This window comes from Strix aluco, chromosome 4 (genome assembly GCF_031877795.1).
Source record: "Strix aluco isolate bStrAlu1 chromosome 4, bStrAlu1.hap1, whole genome shotgun sequence".
Lineage (NCBI taxonomy): Eukaryota > Metazoa > Chordata > Aves > Strigiformes > Strigidae > Strix > Strix aluco.
This window is the reverse complement of record NC_133934.1, coordinates 64,391,548-64,409,291: the sequence shown is the minus strand read 5'-3', so window position 1 is coordinate 64,409,291 and position 17,744 is coordinate 64,391,548. Positions and strand designations below refer to the sequence as shown.

Sequence of the window (17,744 nt, the reverse complement as noted above, 5' to 3'; positions counted from 1 at the left end):
GTCATTAAAATGCATCTGTATCTTTCACTGTGATCAATGGTACTTTTACAGTGTTTTTTACGAGGTTGTTAAAATGTATTTTAAACACTGTTAAAACCATTTAGAGCTAGATGGTGGATTCCTTACTTATAAAATGACCTTCTCCTTCAGATTAAAGTGACTTCACCCAGACGAAACCTGAATTTGTGGAATCCGACAACACAACTTTGACATAAAAGCTTACTGCCTGTAATGGGTGGGGTCTAGAAATGACATCATAAAACTTTAAAACAATGCCAGAAGACAGATCTAGGAAGAGTGAACAACAGTGGCTACATTATTCTGGACTGTCGCAGAGGGGTGAAGCTAGTGGGGAAGGGAGGAGTGCATGTGTAACTGTCCTGGAAGGGAACATAGTAAACGAAGAGAAGTAGGACAGGAGTGGTAAGCAGAAGTTTACTGGTTCATTCTCTCCTTTTCTCTATGCAAGGAAGCTGCCAGAAGATTCAAGCTACCAGAAGAATGGCAGAAGATTAAAGCACAGAGAAGCAATAAAAAATAGACAACTGCATTACCACATGAACTGAAAACAGGGAAGAAACGTAATGACTAGTTCAGCAAGTTTTCATTGGCCACAGCACAGAAACCACATTTAACTGTCAGGTATGGAATAACCTCCCTTTGACCTGCTCACTTCCATCATCTTGTTAGATTGTTTTTGTTTTCTCTCTCATTTCCACACTTGCTCTGCCCTGATTCTCCCAACGAGCAACGTGCTCTCTTGAGCCAGTAAAAGGTATGAGGTCTGATACCGCTCTGTTTGAACAGCTGGGAATGGGCTGCTAAGCCAGCGTTTCCCTCCACCCCACTGCTCCAGCTACTACAGGACAGAGGTTAAGCTCCATATTCAAATACTGAGGCACTTATGATGCAGCACCCAACCCCGAAATTTGTTAGTACTCTCGGGTCCCAGAGAAGGTCAGAGACACAGAACGAGGCGCCTTCCAAGAGCCCATGATTGTGTTGTCAGCAATTTCAGTTGGTTTGCATCTTTAGCCCTTAGTCCTGCATAAAATTCCTAGCACAGATGAAAAAGTTTTCTAACCTAATCATTACTTTCTGCTCTCTTCTTTGAAGAGGAAATACTGTATTTTTGCCATGTGATGAACACACATTTCTTTATGGTACTGATGTTACTTGTGTTCATGAGCTATCTGTCAGGTTTCTGTTTCATTGCACATGATCCCATTTACAAACTGTGATGATTTAAACTCTGGAACTCCTCCTGGAGGCTCATCATGGCTCCCATTAGAAATCCAGGCTTGTAATTCTTTATGTTGGAAAGTATTTTCGAGTTTGCCTCTGAAAAGCACTGCACAAAATGTTTTCTTTTTCTAAAATCTGAAGCTCTTCTAAATTAGCAATTCTGAACTGCTGAAGGAAACGCATATAAGCAACACAGCTTTAAACTTGCATGTTCTTCTGCTGAATTTAAAAACAACTCAAGCAAAGCTGATTCTTAGGCCAATACCTTTAAAGTTTCATCAAGATACATCAATATGGCCTAGGTGGGTATTTCAGACAGAAACAGTTTCCTAGATTGAAGTTAAAAACTGCAGAAAACTGCTTTGCAAATTCCATAAAGGCTGACTTGACTATAAAATCTGACATAAGGACGTGCCCATAAGGATGCACATTTTTCATTCTGTTTTAATTAACATGATGCTATCATGTCTCTTCAAAGACAGGCACTGTTGTCGCTGTGAGTTCCTTTGGGATCAAGCCTCTCCTTAGCGTCACCATTGTCAGTGCATTTGGCTGGCCCACACTTGGAGGACTTATGTTTCACTGTAATTTCTTCCAAAACATTCAGAAAAGGCTCTCACTCTCTCTTTCTCATTAGCTTGATGGAAAGAGCATGTCTTCAGGCAGCTATTTAAAGTTCCAGTCAAATGGAACTACTGAAAGCTGTTCTTTCATAGGCAAGGTCAAAATTGTTTGATACGGTAAAAAATTTTACAAGGCTTATGTCACTGGAAAGGAAGCACACATTATGCCCTTGTGTTTTCAGTACACTTTAAAAATCTTTGTTTCCACCATTTGCGGCCTCAGAGAGCTGTGTTTTAGTGAACTGACATCTCCATGTCGTACTAACCTCCATCCTTTTAATTCCTCCAACTCCTCGTCCACCATAGTAGGAAGCATCCACTGTGGGCCATTTCTTGGTAGGCAAGGGCTCTTGTTCTTCCTCCTGTCAATAAATTCAAGTAATATTTACTTTAAAATACCTTTTTCCCTCCCACTAAATGTCTTTTTAGTATATTTCATTAGAGTTGACAGAGGATATGTCTTCCTGTGTTAGGTATGAAAGATCAGATATTTAGGTTCTCCAAGTGTTTACCAATTTCCAAACAAAATCTGGTCACGTTTGGAAATATTTTTAATGTTTTGCATGGGAAAAGCATTGGTAGCAACCATTAGGAAAGTCCAAATGGGGAATCTAACTGCGTATTCTACTGACAGCCATTTGTTTGCCTCATCCTTTTCCTTTCCACCAATAAAAATAAGCAAAACACACACAAAGAGAAGGATTTGCAGTGGCTTCTTCTACAGAAAATAGAATGCCTTCAAAGAGCCACATCACCAGCCTCACTCATTTGGATTCAGCAGATGATGTTCGGCAGATCTGCAGATAAAGGTTACGCAGCCGATTACAGTTTCCTAAGCCAACCTTTGTCAAACTCACTCTTGGCTGCCTCAGCTCAATGAAGTGTGCCTTATCATGGACTTAACTGTCAGAGTACACTTGAGTACACTCAAGCAACTGGCTAAATCAAGACCAAGGGGCAAAAATACTGAAGACACCAAAAGATCCTCTAGTGCATTATCACCTGTAAGAGGGAGAGAAATTCTCTTATAAGGGTTCTTCAGTATCTGGAATGCCAAAGCTGTGGGGAAATGCTGTTTAAGTCATACATGAATCTTTAGACTGTTATACAAGAGCTACTCAGTCTTTCTGCTTTCACTGCAGAAAGGGAGAAATAATGTTCAACTACCTTGGGATAAAGCCCCTACATATTTCTGTGGATTTGGGCTTAATTCATGCCACACTGAGATGACTGAGGTCAAACAGAGATTTGGACTTCGTCCATCCCACTCTCAGCTTAAGGCTTCCCATGGGGCAGTTCTTTCTTCTTCAGCAGTTAGGACAAAGAGCTGGATTTGCAGAACACAGGAAAGCACAGAGGAGTGGTATTGTGTAACCAGTGTGATGAGCGAAGAACCACCGTACCGTACCTCTTTCGGAGCTGGTGGAGGCGGAGGGGGATCTTTGATGACCTGAAAGAGCCAAATACATAAAAGCATAAGGAATTGCACTGGCAGCATCCAAAAGCCAACAGAAAATTTTTAAGAGTGAACTGTTTTCATCTGAATCCCCCACATCTGCTTGCAAACTGGCAACCGCTGCTGCCAAGTCCCTTGGGTATCGATTATCAAGGCCTTCTGGAAATTAACACCATCCGTCTAATAGAAAATAACATCAATTGACTGGCAGACACTCTTTGGGCAGACATGTCTGCCACTTTGCTTCCTGACCGGATAAGACTCAGTCATTCTAAGTAATAGCCAGTGATGAAACCCTATGGAGTTAATTAGCAAGCCTGGGAGGAAAAGCATCCCAAGGTCTATGTGAGGTCTTGCATAATCTTGGGCCAAGATGCCTGCTTCCTTGTGCCATGCTGCTGGATAATTTCTGGCCCAATGACAAGTGTGAAATGCCTTCTGGTAGCTCAGGCTTCACCTCTAGACGTCCAGATTGTTTCCGCAGATCTCACATTTCAGATCTAATAATTTAAGTATGTAGCTCCTTGACTGTTCAGTGTGGAGTGCCTGCAAGTGGAAGTTACAGTCACAAGGCTTCTTTAAACTGTTTCTGGATAGGCCTGCTCTTAGGATAATTCACTTACACCTATATGTAAACCTCTACCTACAGTTTCTTCCCATTCCCTTTCTCACATACGTAATGTAAATCTCAGGGAGCTCCCCAGTACTGACAGGAATCCACTGAAGAGTACAGGGGAGGAAGAGGAAGGCAGTGACCCTCTTAAATGATTAAGATGAAAACTGAAGACACAGCTGTTCTTCCACAAGAAAAGCAGGTTTGTAAGCTAAAAAGATTACAAATTAAAGCTAAAAAGAAGTACTTCGGTGATATCAAGTCATTTTTTGTGCTTGAATATTGTGTAGAAATGACTAAAAAGTGCCCCATGAATATAAAGAGGTCTGTTTCCGCTATGCCTTTGTATTAAGCATAACCAAAACAGTCCACGATGACAAACATCTAAATCTCCTAATACAGGATTAAGTATCTTAATTGAAATATGTCTTATTTTATTCACTGCATGCTATTAATTATAGTATTTTCACTTACTCTACTACTGCCTATAAATAATGTCACTGCACAGATGTATAGCAGCATACATAAAAGAAACTTATTTTTCTTGACCAATAATCGAGAGTTTTCCTTCTTGATTTACATTTCAAGTCACAGTGCCACCAAGATAGTTACTAGTTACTGCCTAAACAAGCTATGGACTTTTAGCACTATATAGAGGAATTCTACAAAATAAGATAAATACATTATGGCACCCTTGGAAACATTTTTCCACAGTGCTTCAGGTTTAAGATACTGAATTGTTCATCGAGTGGATTGAAAAGTCAAATATGGATTTTAACCAGATATCTCTTTGCTGCTATGATGTTGCAAAAACATGCCAGAAATTACTTTTCTTTAAATATTTCGGAATACTTTTTCTTCACACCCATCATAAATTTTTCAGAATACTTAACAGAAATCAATTACTTAATTAGTGAAACGTACCTGAGAGCCAGATTGGAATTACTGCCCTAACTTTACAAGAAACAACAACACAGAGGGATCGTGGGACAGATTCTGAGAGATACGTGGATGCTGAGCAAGATTTTCCAAAGCATGAAGATACCTAATTCTCACTGAAAGCAATTAAAAGACTGGAAACAGTAAAACAGTACTTTCAATATATTAAGGGTCACCTTATCTTATTTAATTCCCATTCTTAATTCCCTTTTGCCTGTCTCTAACGATTATCTCAAAAAAATGTACTTTGCTGCCAAGACTGCAAGCTGTACAGGGAGGAAAGGCCTAGCTAGGTTGCGGATTTATATAAATACATATTAAATGGTATTATCACTCCACTTTCTATAGTTCTGCAGTTCTTAAGTCTTGAAATCTGTCCTGAGCAAAGACAGCTTTGCATAGTAGACTTCTTCTGTGATGCATGCTAAAGTTCACTTGGGCCCTACGTCTCTTGGTATTTACAGAATCGAAATACTTGTTGGACCTCACTGGGCTTCAAAAATCACGAGTCAATGGCAGTTTTCGTTTGACTTCCTGAGCAAAAGATTTAATCCTATGCCAGCTGCTAAACTCCCTGAAGTTACAGGCTAAACTTGATTTGAAGCTAACCAATACATTAATTAGCTGCTATTTCTAATAGCTTCAGAAAATTAAACTTGTTTTAAATGTGACAGTGGTGTGAGAAAATAATCTGCTTTGAGTAGCAGATACTCACCCGTGCTGACAGAAGTGGAATGTAAATGCCTGCATCCTTATGTTTCCACAGGCTCCTCACACACTCTCTCTCACACGCACACACACACAAATATTATTTTCAGTCTTGTGTGATATTTCAAGTGAAATCAGTAGAAAGCCATTTTTTAAAAAGATAAATCCAAGGAATCCATGCAGCTTTGGCAGAAAACAATGCAAATGTAGCATGAAACTGCACATACTGAAGATCATAATCTTGCAAATTAACTCTTCCTGAACTTGATTCAGATTGTTTAAATACAGAAGACTCTGAATAATGCTGCTGTTTTATTAACCCCATGTAGAGATGGACTAAGTCCTAATTTTGTTTTGTTTTGGTTTATTATCATCATCACCAGGCAAGGCTGCATCTCATTTATTTAAGTTGCAAAGAATAAAGACTTGAGTTTGGAGGAGAGCCGATTTCTTAAAAAAAAAAAACCAACCGAAAAAAAGTTAGTTGCTTCAGGCAACAGTCCCTTTGATCTGCTCATTAACACTTTTCAAATGTTCTCGTGATGTGGGCATTAGGAAATGTCAGCACCAGAGCCTGAAGCCAGCTTGATGCGATCATATGTTCTGATATTGAGGGAAGAGTGAAAGAACTGTCAACAGTGAACTGCCTTTAAAAAAAAGGGGTGGAGGGGAGGAAGAAAAAGAAAAAGGAGTCCCCCTATCCCAGCCTGTAAGTGTACACGGACCTCCTAGCAAGGAACGCTGTCAAGACTGAGTCCTAGCGAGGATGGAGTGCCCAAGCCACCGGAAGCTCCCTGCTCTGCCTGCAGCGGTCGGGATTACGCACTCGTGTGGCTCCAGATGCTCCTTCTGTTCTGTCTGCAACACCTTTTGTCTCTCTCTTCCATTGATTCTGAAGGATGGGAGGCTTACACGGTTTGAGGGCTGCTGCTTTCTTCATTGCTGCTGTTCTTTGTCCCAAGAAACCCGATGCTCTGCTCTGCCAGGGAAGCGGACTCAGAGGAAGGGAAGAGGAGGTCGTGCCTGGCCCTAATATGCTGCCTCTCTTGTCAAGGACACTTGGCACCAAAGCCCAAAACTACGTAGCCAGAAGTGGCAATAATATGTAATGTGAGAACCTCAGGTGCAGGAGAGAGGGAAAAGAATGGAGGCACAGTGTAATGGTCTGAAGAAACAGACATCAAAACAAAAAGAAAGGAAGAGTCAGTATTTGGTAATAAATTCAGCATAACAATATGTGGGTTTGGAACTTGGTATTGTAGCAATGAGTCCTAAATTTACCTTTTCTTTTTAAAGAAACAAATAATGCCCATGCGAGGTGGGAGGAAACAACAGAGGACACTAACATTTAAAGTGCCGTGGTTTTATTGCTCCAAAAGAAGTCAGGCTGCTTCTCAGTAATAACTTATCAATCTACAGCTCAAGACTTCCCTAGCAATAGCTAATTACTCCTGTAGCAAACGCTATATCCAGAAAAGATGCTCAGGGTAAGTTACTATCCCTTAAAGTAAACATCAGGGAGGAACAGACTTAAGCACAAGGTGAATCAGAACCGAGGGGCATCTTCTCACAGCTCAATGCAGCAATTTGTGCAGATGTAGCTCCACACAGCAGATTAGCCCAGACAGAACTCTGCCTTAATGCCATGGTGCATCTTGGGCACCCAAGGTGCATCTTTGCTCTGCAGTTCATTATAAAGGGCATCTGCCTTAGTTAACTGGGTCCTAGTTTAGGTGTCCCTCCACAGCTCTGCATGATGTGTTGATGTACCCCTGTAACGTAAACTGAACTCCTTTCACTTATAACAGCCATAGGCTGGTGCAGCTAATATTTTAATATATTATACTGGCATCGCTACCAAACAGGCTGGAAATTAATACTATAGAGCTATACATTTGACTTTTTTAACTGTAGGACTTTGACATTAAAAAATCCAGAAAGCACCTTACTGATTGTCATTAGAGTCATCAGGAAGAGTTCCTGCTCTCAAGGGACTGAGACACTGCAGTCGCTCTTTACTGTAATGAAAGGAAAACGCATACTATATGAAGTTTTACTATACGACGGGAACTGACCACTGATGAGCACTGACTTCTGAACACTGATCCATGTGAAAAGCATTTTGATTTTTTTCACTAGGTTGTACATGTGTAAACCCAATGCTGAAAAAAACCCATCCCTGCAGCAAAGGATTAAAACTGCACGCGCAGCTGAGTATGATGTGATCGACTGCACTTCAAACTGTAAAAGACTGATTCTAGGCTAACATAAATTAGAGACACATGGATTATGTTCTAGAAGTCATATTCAGCTAGTGACAAAAAACAGAGTTTTAGCGAGGTAACTCGTTCTGGGAGCTCTGACAAACTAAAGGAACATTAGGTTTCCTGATATCAGTCAACTCAAAAGGAAGTGTTTGTCTTGGGGAAAAAAAAAAAGAAAAACTTGAGAAGTCAGGAGGAAAAGAACAAAAGGAAAGCAGCTGCTTCCAGAAAAGCAGCTCTTGAGAAAGGATATGATGAACCCTCTCAACAACTATGAATGAGTAGTGAAACAGCTCACTTCAAAGTGTGTCTGTAAGTAGCTGACAGGAGACACTGAAAAAAAAGTTACCTGGCTTCACTTAGGGATTTAAATTGTATTTTACATGCATATTTTTAAAATAACTAGACTTAGAAACACAGAATGTTTGCCTTTTTACCAGCACAAGTCTGCTGCTGTATTATCTCCTTCACGGCACAGAATCATAGAATCACAGAATACCAGGTTGGAAGGGACCTCAAGGATCATCTGGTCCATGTCCTCCATCTCCCTCGCACCCTGCCCCAGATGACAGAACTACGTGAAATGCCTAATTGTAGCCTCTTTCTACAGACAGAAAGTGTAGAAGCTAAGAAGTGTGAAGATGGTCTATGAATCAAGGTTAGCCAGTTATTTTAAAATAAGAAAACAGGAAACTTTCTTCTTACTGGTTTAGAATTTTCCTGTTCCACACGAAGGCTCATGATATAAAACAAAGTTGAAATAAAACAAACGGACAACCTTCCTAGATTTCTGATGGGACTGTACTGTGGAGAATGAGATAGAAGAGAATCTTTTTGTTAGAGAAGAGCTTGTAGCTCTTGCCTCAGAAACCCCAGACTGTGAGGATGCAGATGGGGCTGAGGACTTCTTGCCCTAGGATAGCCTGGGGCCTGACAGACTACACCAAAGATTGTCCTTATGTGGGCTTCAGCATGATCAGGCAAGAAGGCCAGTTCCTCTGCTGCCCCAGGTTCCACAAGCCCGAGACAAGACAAGGAACACAGTAACAGCCTAGAAGCAACCTCCACTTCCCAAGTCATCAGTGCTGTCATTTAACTGGATGAATAATAAACTTCACCAGTTTGAAAACCCTGACACACAAGGAGATGGAAGGAGAGTTAGTGAACAGCATTGCTGACTGCTGCTAGAAGGATAAAGAGTGCACTCAGATGAAATGAGATGCAGTGTGTGCAAGGGATTATTAAGACGATAAGGGATTTCTAACTTGAGAGCCCATAATGGACCACAAATACCAATTTTAGTGGTAGTACTCAGATTTCAGGATAACATCTGCATACCATTATGGCCAACAACTTTCAAATAGTAGAGAAAAGGCTTTTATCAAAGATTTCACAGAAATATAACACATGTATTCGCTCAGTAGAAAGGCAGTGAGCAGCACACCAGTATGATGATGCTGGTTCACATGTGTGCAGGTCTCAGAAAGCCAGAAGCATTGCTAGGAGGGCAGTCCACAGTGCTGAAGGTGGTGTCTTCTTCCACTTATTGTGTACCCCCAATGAAAGAAAACTCCCTCAACAGATGGATTATGTCACATGTAGCTCTCCTGTTACTTAACCTATTTCCTATGGTATCTGCGTTTCCCAACACGGGATGAGTTATAATCATGACTCACACATCCAGTGACTTTTTCTAATAGTCTTTACTCACCACTTTGCAGCAGAGGGGCCAGAACCACCAGAGCAGACCGAGTGCCACTAACAGTAACAGCACAAGAACAGCAATAAGTGCTGCTACTCCGCTAGACTGTGAAGAAAGCAGAAAGACAGTGTCAGTGGATGTTGCAAATAACTGCTGCCTGGTTTCCCACTCACCCCAAAACAGCTTCCTACTGACTGATACAAATCCCAAACAAATTGTTCCCACTCGTCGGATCCTATTCTCGCCAAGGGAGAAATTCCTCACAAAGGATCAAGAAGGGGGTCTTAGCCAAATTTGTATTTGGCACAAGTTCAGCAACAGCCTTCGCTGTAAGTCTCCTCAGTTCCACAAGTTATGCAGAAGGTAAGCTAGGATGCTTCAACAGGAGCTGCGTATCACAATGAATGATGAATCAACACTAAAGAGAGGGAGGAAGTGGTAAGACTGATATTCATGTTTCTCATTCCTTACATATTCTAGGACCTGCAAGTCTCAGACATTCTAAGGGGCTGAACACAGTGTGCAGAACATACTAAACTGAAGATGACAAAACTTTGAAAACTACTTTTTTCTGCCTACCTGTAAACCTAAGTTCAAATTAAGTAATTCAGTCATGGGTAACAGGACCAACTTGTACTAGTGCAAGCCAGGATTATTTCTGCTGAAGTCAGTGGATTCACTTTGATGTAAAACTGATGTCCTTGAGATAAGAATGACGCCCAACTTGAAGAAGGGTACGTTGACTGCTAAGAAGTGAGCTGTTTGACACAAACTGGTAAAGTCTCCTTCTAAGTGTGTTGATGAGAGGTGCCCTTCTCCCATGAGGACATGGGTCTGTATGGATTGGAGGGTGGGTGCAATTTTAAGGAATCTCTACTGACGATACATATATAAAGTTTTTATGCTTATCGCCCACACATCCAGGGCAATTGCACTGTACAGACTATAGCACATGAAATCCCTGCAATAGTGTTACTTGAACCTGAAGCCACCATCCTAAGAAATTCTGAATGAGTGTTACTGCTTCCAGCAATACTGCTTTTAATGAAGAAATGAGCAGCCCATCTCCTACCACCTCAAACCCACATCCTGCAGGTACTTTTATTCTTATGCTTGGTGTTCTGTGCTGCTGTGCTGGTTTAGAACACTGAGAAAAATGCAACAGTGACCTTACAAAAATAGAAGTTACTCAGACTTCAGCTGGGGAAAAAGGAAAGGAGGGACACCCAGGGAATCACTAAGGCTGGAGTACAGTGTGAGTAATTCTGTCAAAGTGAGAAGAGCTGTACTGGAGATACACCATTGCAAATGGAAGGTGAAACAGAGCTTTATTCCAAGTACATGTAGGTGCAGTGAGGCATACGCATTTATGACAGACAGGTAAGATGCATGCCTTGGTGCCCAGATGCAACATATTTTTTGTTTTTCACTGCAGGAATGTGTGTTTGCTAGGAGAGGCTGTAACTTGTAACTCTTATATACCAACTAGCCATCAGCTGCTCAGCTATCAGAATTAGTGGAACAATTCTAGCAGTGACCCATTTCTTGCAGTTGCCCATCTGCTACTATGGAAACAGCAGTTCTCCTTGTATGGAGCTGTCTTTGCTGCAACATGTATGAAAAGTGGAAAAAAAAAAAAAAAAAAAAGGATGATCAGACAGTTTTTCCTGTCAATGCACATCTGCACTCATTCTGTTAGTGAAAACTTTTGACCACAGAGAAGTACTGTTGGAGTAGAGCAGAAGGAAGACAGCCATACCCAGCAATTTTGTACGATCTGCTCTGCATCAATGCTTTGTTTTAACCTATCTCTGCAATCTTAGCTATTTTGAATGGGGCATGGGGACAGACTTAACATGTGCTGCTTTCTCTGAAAGAACTAAGATAAAGAGAAAAGCAGTCTACTGTTAGTCTCCAGCATCCCCCTGTGACTGTACTGTCCTTACGTTATCATGCTGAGAGGCTGCTTCAGCATGCTTTGGTGTAAGACTGAAATGCTTCCGTATGATAAAGAGGCCCTTAAACAGAAACGTGATTTGGGTAGTGTGTGTTTCTTCAGCTCTCAATTCATTCAGGCTTTCTTCCTGAAACTGAAGTACTGACCTGAGATGACTCTGATTTCTACAGTTACCCAAGTATTTAAATGAATAGAAGAAAAATGTCATTCTTTCTCTTTTAGGTTAATTACCTACGAGCGATAAAAATACTGTTGGAAAAATACATGCTGATGAGCAGAAGGTACTGTTCTGTGTGCTTCTATGCCTGACAGGAAAGCTGCACCAAAGTCACACTTTAAATGAGACAAATTTAAAGCAATACAGTATTCATGCTCGGCACGTTTTCAAAACCTCCATCCCTGCATAGTGGTCTTGTGTCTAACTGCAAAAATTCTAACTATCCTGCCTATGTAATACAGAAGACAGAAGAAATTAATAGAGAGCAGAAATGTGAGATTAGAAATTTTATATATTAAGTTAGAAAAGTCACTGACTGCATAAGTATAGGGTTTATCCTGGAAGCTGTTTTTAACTCTTTTCTATAAGCCCATGATTAAAACACACTATTGTAACCCTAGGCTTAACTTAGATACTCCAGCCTGTGCTTTGATGAACTGTCTCCCCTAATTAACAGAATTGAGAGCCTGCACTCCTTACGCAGGCACAAAAGTTAGGTATCCAAAGCTACGTAGCATTAGTAGCCGCCTGCAGGATTATAACCAATCACCTTCCATACCCAAGCTGAAGTGCTAAGGTTCTGCCTACTCAGCTTCAGCCCGCTCCCACCAATCCTACTCAGTGGAACTGTGCTGGAATGGGACCCCAGGTGACTTGTGTCACACCTGGCTCTTATGACTTGATTATATTTATAGTGAGCAAGTCGCTGATGGCATAGAAGCTTCACAATATTTTGAAAGCCACAGCTGCACACCATGTTAAAGTAATTTGTTTCAATATATTTAGCAAAATATAATTCACAAGCTATAGAAAAATATGAGCCCCACACAGACAAGGAATGCACAGACACTGCTTGCGTCTCAGGGCAGAGCCAGCTGAGGTAGTCTGGGAGAGGAGGAGCATTCCAGGGCCTTCCATCTACATATCGTTCTGCATACGGTCTACATCAGCAGCCTCTAAAGCAGTTATCAAAACAGATGCAGCAGCAAGGAAAGGAGAAACCCTTAAAGCCTGTGTCAGAAAGCAAAGTCTCCAAGTCTGCCACATAAGAGATGGCTTTCCTGTGTTATTAGGAAGTCTCAGGTGATACATACAGCAATACTTCACCTATATGGAATCCTGCAAAAAAAGATCGTCCTAAAATAAAGCTGTTTGCCACCTAAATGGGAAGAATTAAGGGAATTGTCTTCTATAACTGCAGAAAAAAATCTTGTCTGTAACCCTACACACACAATTCATCAGGGAATTCAAAACAGCTGAAAACACTTTGTTGCATGTAGTGGTGTTATAAAACAGATTCTAAGCGTGTCTCAAAATACACAGAAAGCAACTTAAGACATATATATATATTAAGAAATCGTGTATTGTTAAATTACGTATATTCTGTATGTGTCTGCACAGGTACATTTTTTAGTTAGGTTGATTTTTGCATTCTAAACATCTAATGGGTCTTGCCATGCATTGAGGTTGTCTGCACTGAGAGGTCACGCAATGGTAAAACCAAAAGAGAAACTGGATTTCAGGATTTTACATTGAATGATGTTAGCCGTCTACTTACACACTCTGAAGCGGTGATTGTTAGAGAGCTGGACATGAAAGATTGCCCTTCATTCAAACTCACCAAAACTTCCAGAGTTCTGGAATGAAAGAGAAAACAAAAATCAGCAGCCATAAAACAGTCAATAGAAGAGCATACACGCTACGGAGGCACTTGTACACACAGACCGTTCAACAGAGAATGTGTTCCAAGAGAGGACAGTGGAAGTCGTGACCTCTGAGCTGGACTAGACGTCAGGAGTGACTTACAGAAATCACAAAACCAACATGATTACTTTGTGTTATGATTTCTAGAAACTGATGACATTTAGTGATCAAGATACTTAGCTGCTACAAGGTTGCACCTTGTGGCTTTCAGAAACCAATTTTTGGCCATTTCAGACTGAGCTTGCTTTTCCTCAATTTATGCTGCTTAAATGAACAACGGAGTCTCCCACAGGTACTGTGTTTATTACTGTTTGGAAATTATTTTAGTCTTCTGGATAGAGAGCTATCTGAGTAAAGAATATCCCTTCTCTATTCCATGTAGCATAAATACTCCAAAAAGTTTTACATAAAATAAATTGAAGTTCAACTGTAAAAATAACATTGTTTTGTCTGTTCCATAAACATCTCTTTACTCATATGCAGACATTATGGATAAAAATGTCGGATAATTATAAATGGTCAAGACTTTCTATAAATAGTACATAAACACTGCATACAAATAGTATGTGGTTTACATTTTACAAATTAACCCTAGAAGAAAACAACACATGGTGAATGTTAAACATAAGAAGACTCTTCAGCTTCTCTGGCTTGGATTCCCAAGATTCAGACAGTTTATATTATGCATAGATGTAATTAAATAAAAATATAGATACCCATGAACTAAAATGATTAATCATTTATACCATTCTTCTATGTCATGAATTTTTATTCTGGCACAAATGCTTTAGTCAATATGGAGTTCAAAGCTTTTTTAACTAATTTGGCTAATTTCTTTTTCAGTTTTAGTAAAAATGAAGTAAGTTGCTTCCACTAAACTCATTTTTAAATGATCTGTGTAATGAATAATTGATCTAACAGAAAGAATAACTCTAATTTACTTCTAATTATTACTGGAATAAGTGAATCAGAACAGAAAAAATAAAAAATTAATTCAATTCCCTTCTAATGCACTAAATAAAGCAAACTATACCAAAACTTTTGTTAGTGATGAATTTTTTAAATGTGATGCTTTTTATTATTTTTTTTATTTTCAATGTTTTGCTTTGACACTTTAATGAGAAATGCTGTAGGAAATTTCAGCATGACAATTCCGTTCAAGTTTGACTGGCAAAACAATCCTATTGACTGCAGTGCGAGAGGTTCATGCCATGCCTTTTCTTCATCAGAAAAGAGCTTAAGTACACACACTGTGCTGCTGAGACACAGCCCAAATCCTGACAGGTGTTCCTGAAGAAATTTGTGTGTTTGAACTCTTAAACCTTGTGGAGATTTGCACATCATAAACACATTACACGAAGCATTTTTCTGTCCAAGTCACTAACCGACAGCCCAGTTACATTAATGTGACTCTTTCTGGTGTCACGGGGTCGCATCCTTTTGCACCCTGGTCATACCACTGCATTAACTATGACTGTACAGATGTAACTGAATCATAGAGTATCTCAAGTTGGAAGGGAATAACTGAATTCAGCCCATAAATACTGAAGAATCCACAGCACACAGAAGTATTTTTGGATGGCTACTTTTCAATTAAGCACACATTCAAGAAGGAAAGATTAATCTCTTAAATGTTTCATTTTCCCCCCATGGGCCTTGTCTTTTTAAAGCATGACTTAGAGAAACACGCCGCAGGCTCCGCACTAAGTTTTGAACTTGGTTATGGCCAAGAAAGGGCATTCATTGCAGTCATGTTTCCTGAACATAAAAGCTATTCAGCCTTTCTACTATTTCTGAACTTCCCTAAGTAATAGTGGGTGCCTTCCCACTGACTGATGCCATAATTGGGATTATACTGCTTGGTTCAAAGCCTGGTCACACAGTAAGAACCCTTCCAACTGCTCTAAATCCAAATGTAGTACAGCAAGTAGTTTTGATTTTTAAATTAACATATCATGTTCTTTAAGAACCTAGATCCTTATATACCTCCTGCATTGACTTTATTTCCAATCATATTTTAACTGTTTCTAAATACATTGTAGGTTTTCCTCAGCTGTTTTATCTTTGGCTGGAACCATTTCTGTAGTCTCTTGTTGGGCAAAACTCCCACTGAAATCAAAAATAATTCTGCCTATGCACCAGTGAAGAACTTCTGGATTTGGCCAGTAACATCTGACGACAGTTGCTGCCAGCTACTGGGGTCGAATTTCCAAAACGCTTTCAGATGCTCGGTTTTTCCCCCATTTCATTTTTTTAAGAAAAAAGTGAATGCAAATCCTCAATTTCATATGGACTTTTTTCTGCTATCCAATCAATTCCCTTTGCTTCCTGGCAATACCATCCTTCCTCCTGACTTGTGTGTGTTCTTGTCAGTCAAGAATATTTTCTAACATCAATTCACAATGTTTTCTATCCTCCGGCAGTTTGTTGATTTTTGTGACGTGCTATTACCGGTCCCAAACCTGCGTGGTTGAAAAGGAAGATGCATCAGTGCCTGACTACTGTTGCCAGCACTAGCAGGCTCTATCTGAAATGTCATGTACTCAGGCTCACATGTTTTTCAGCTCTGCAACTAGGAAAGAAAACACATCTGAAACTTCAAAAGAGAAGTAAAGTAGTGTTGAGGCACATTTTCACTATGCTAGCAGTACCTCTCACTGCTACTCATGTTTAATTTAATTCTCCTGTATAAGAAGGCTTACACAAAAAAACCTAAGTCCACTAAAGTGATAACATAAATTATTTCATACAGCTCTTCATAAAAGTAGCCTTCCATATATCCCTTAGATCTTTAGGGAACAGATTACTTTTTTGCAGCAATGCTTCCTATACTCACAACCTCCAGGCTGCCCCCGCCCCCAACAGGTTTGTCAGCAAAAATCTAGGTGCACATCGTGGCTTATCCTGAAGGTGGATATTCTAACTCACTAAAATACTGCGTTTCACACTGTTTCAGGGTGTGAGAGAGACAGCCTATCTTAGGAATTCCTGGACCTGTGACTTAGGTGTTGGGCTTTCTTGGCTTCCCTAGAAAAAGCACAGCTTTCAAAACTTAACAGTCGATCCTGTTAAACTTCTCACTCTGTTTCTCTCTTATGCATTAAAACTTAAAGTAAGCGTCACCTTTTTTTCTTCTGCCTTCCCTGTGTCATGCAGCAAACTACATACTCCTACTGCAATATGCTTTTTTTTCTTAAATTTGTAGGGACAGTTCTCTATTGCCTTCATGTGGAACATCTGCATTAGTCTTTTTCTAGCAGTGTCCTGTAGCTACCACACTTATGCTATTTGGCACTGTGAGCTTGATGAGTCTTGGCTGAAACATGCAAGCTTTGTCTAATTTAGCTATTAAGAAATTAAGCTGGTTTTTTAGATGGTCTTTGATAGCAAATTGAGCAAAACCTGAAAGACATTTGGCTAAAACACTCCAGAAGAACATCTTAACCCATACTAAAGAAAAGCGTTGTTGCCCAGGTATCTTGTGGATCTCGACACTTCCTTGAACTGACTAGGTTGTATGAAAAATTTTGTATAATAGCTAAGATTTTTAAGTGGACTAGTGCCCATGTTTACACCTTACTGTTTGCAACATAGAGCTGGCCTCTGTTTATGTCCGCTGACAAGCTCCACTCAAACAGGGATTTCCCAACGGATTGAGAAGTGCTAATGTTACCATTACTGTCTTCTACTAGAAAAGGCAGCTTTAAATCCCAGCCCCACAAAAAAACATTTGCTCGGCTGATATGCTGTACAGACCTGAGAGCTGTGTTCTGGCTCCATTCACTTATCTAAATATTTTACCTGAGATTTAGGAAAAAAACAGTGAGTAGGGATGTCTGTAACCTATTCTCTTATGCAACTTGCCTGAGTCCCAGAGGGGTGGTGTGCTGAGCAGGCAGGGTCACTGACATTTTAAGCTCTTTTTCTTAGCTTTAGAACACAGTCACGCTCTGGGATCATGTAAATGTCAAATAAACAATTCCTATTAGGGTGCGTGAGATGGTGGAAACAGATCCTCAAAAGCGGCACAAAAATCTTAGCCCAACAAAAATGCCCAGGAAGAAACCTGCCATTAACTGAACAGAAGCGTACTGCAGTCTGCTCAGGCCAGTTACTGAAGGCCAGTTATTACAGACAGTTACTAAAACGGGAACTCTGCTGCTGGTGAGATCTACAGATCTGATCCTCATTCACAGCAACGCCTCTGTACACTGTTCTGGCAATACAGAAGGCCCCATAAAAGAGCGCCGATAACACATGTGTCTAAACGAGAGCTGGGCCCACAGCTCCCCAAATCCCACGGACTGCGGTAGGAG

General features: G+C 40.3%; 1 protein-coding gene across 1 annotated transcript in view; it reads right to left on the bottom strand.

Annotated features, from left to right (window-relative positions):
• The window catches only part of ANTXR2 (ANTXR cell adhesion molecule 2), a 121,508-nt gene that overhangs the window by 51,098 nt on the left and 52,666 nt on the right, over nucleotides 1-17,744 (bottom strand). Inside the window, exons 11-14 of the mRNA XM_074823338.1 lie at nucleotides 13,283-13,361; nucleotides 9,560-9,655; nucleotides 3,277-3,318; nucleotides 2,135-2,230 (exon numbers count right to left, since the gene is read on the bottom strand). Of these exons, the coding sequence (XP_074679439.1) occupies nucleotides 2,135-2,230; nucleotides 3,277-3,318; nucleotides 9,560-9,655; nucleotides 13,283-13,361 (313 nt within the window). The remainder of the gene's footprint in view (nucleotides 1-2,134; nucleotides 2,231-3,276; nucleotides 3,319-9,559; nucleotides 9,656-13,282; nucleotides 13,362-17,744) is intronic.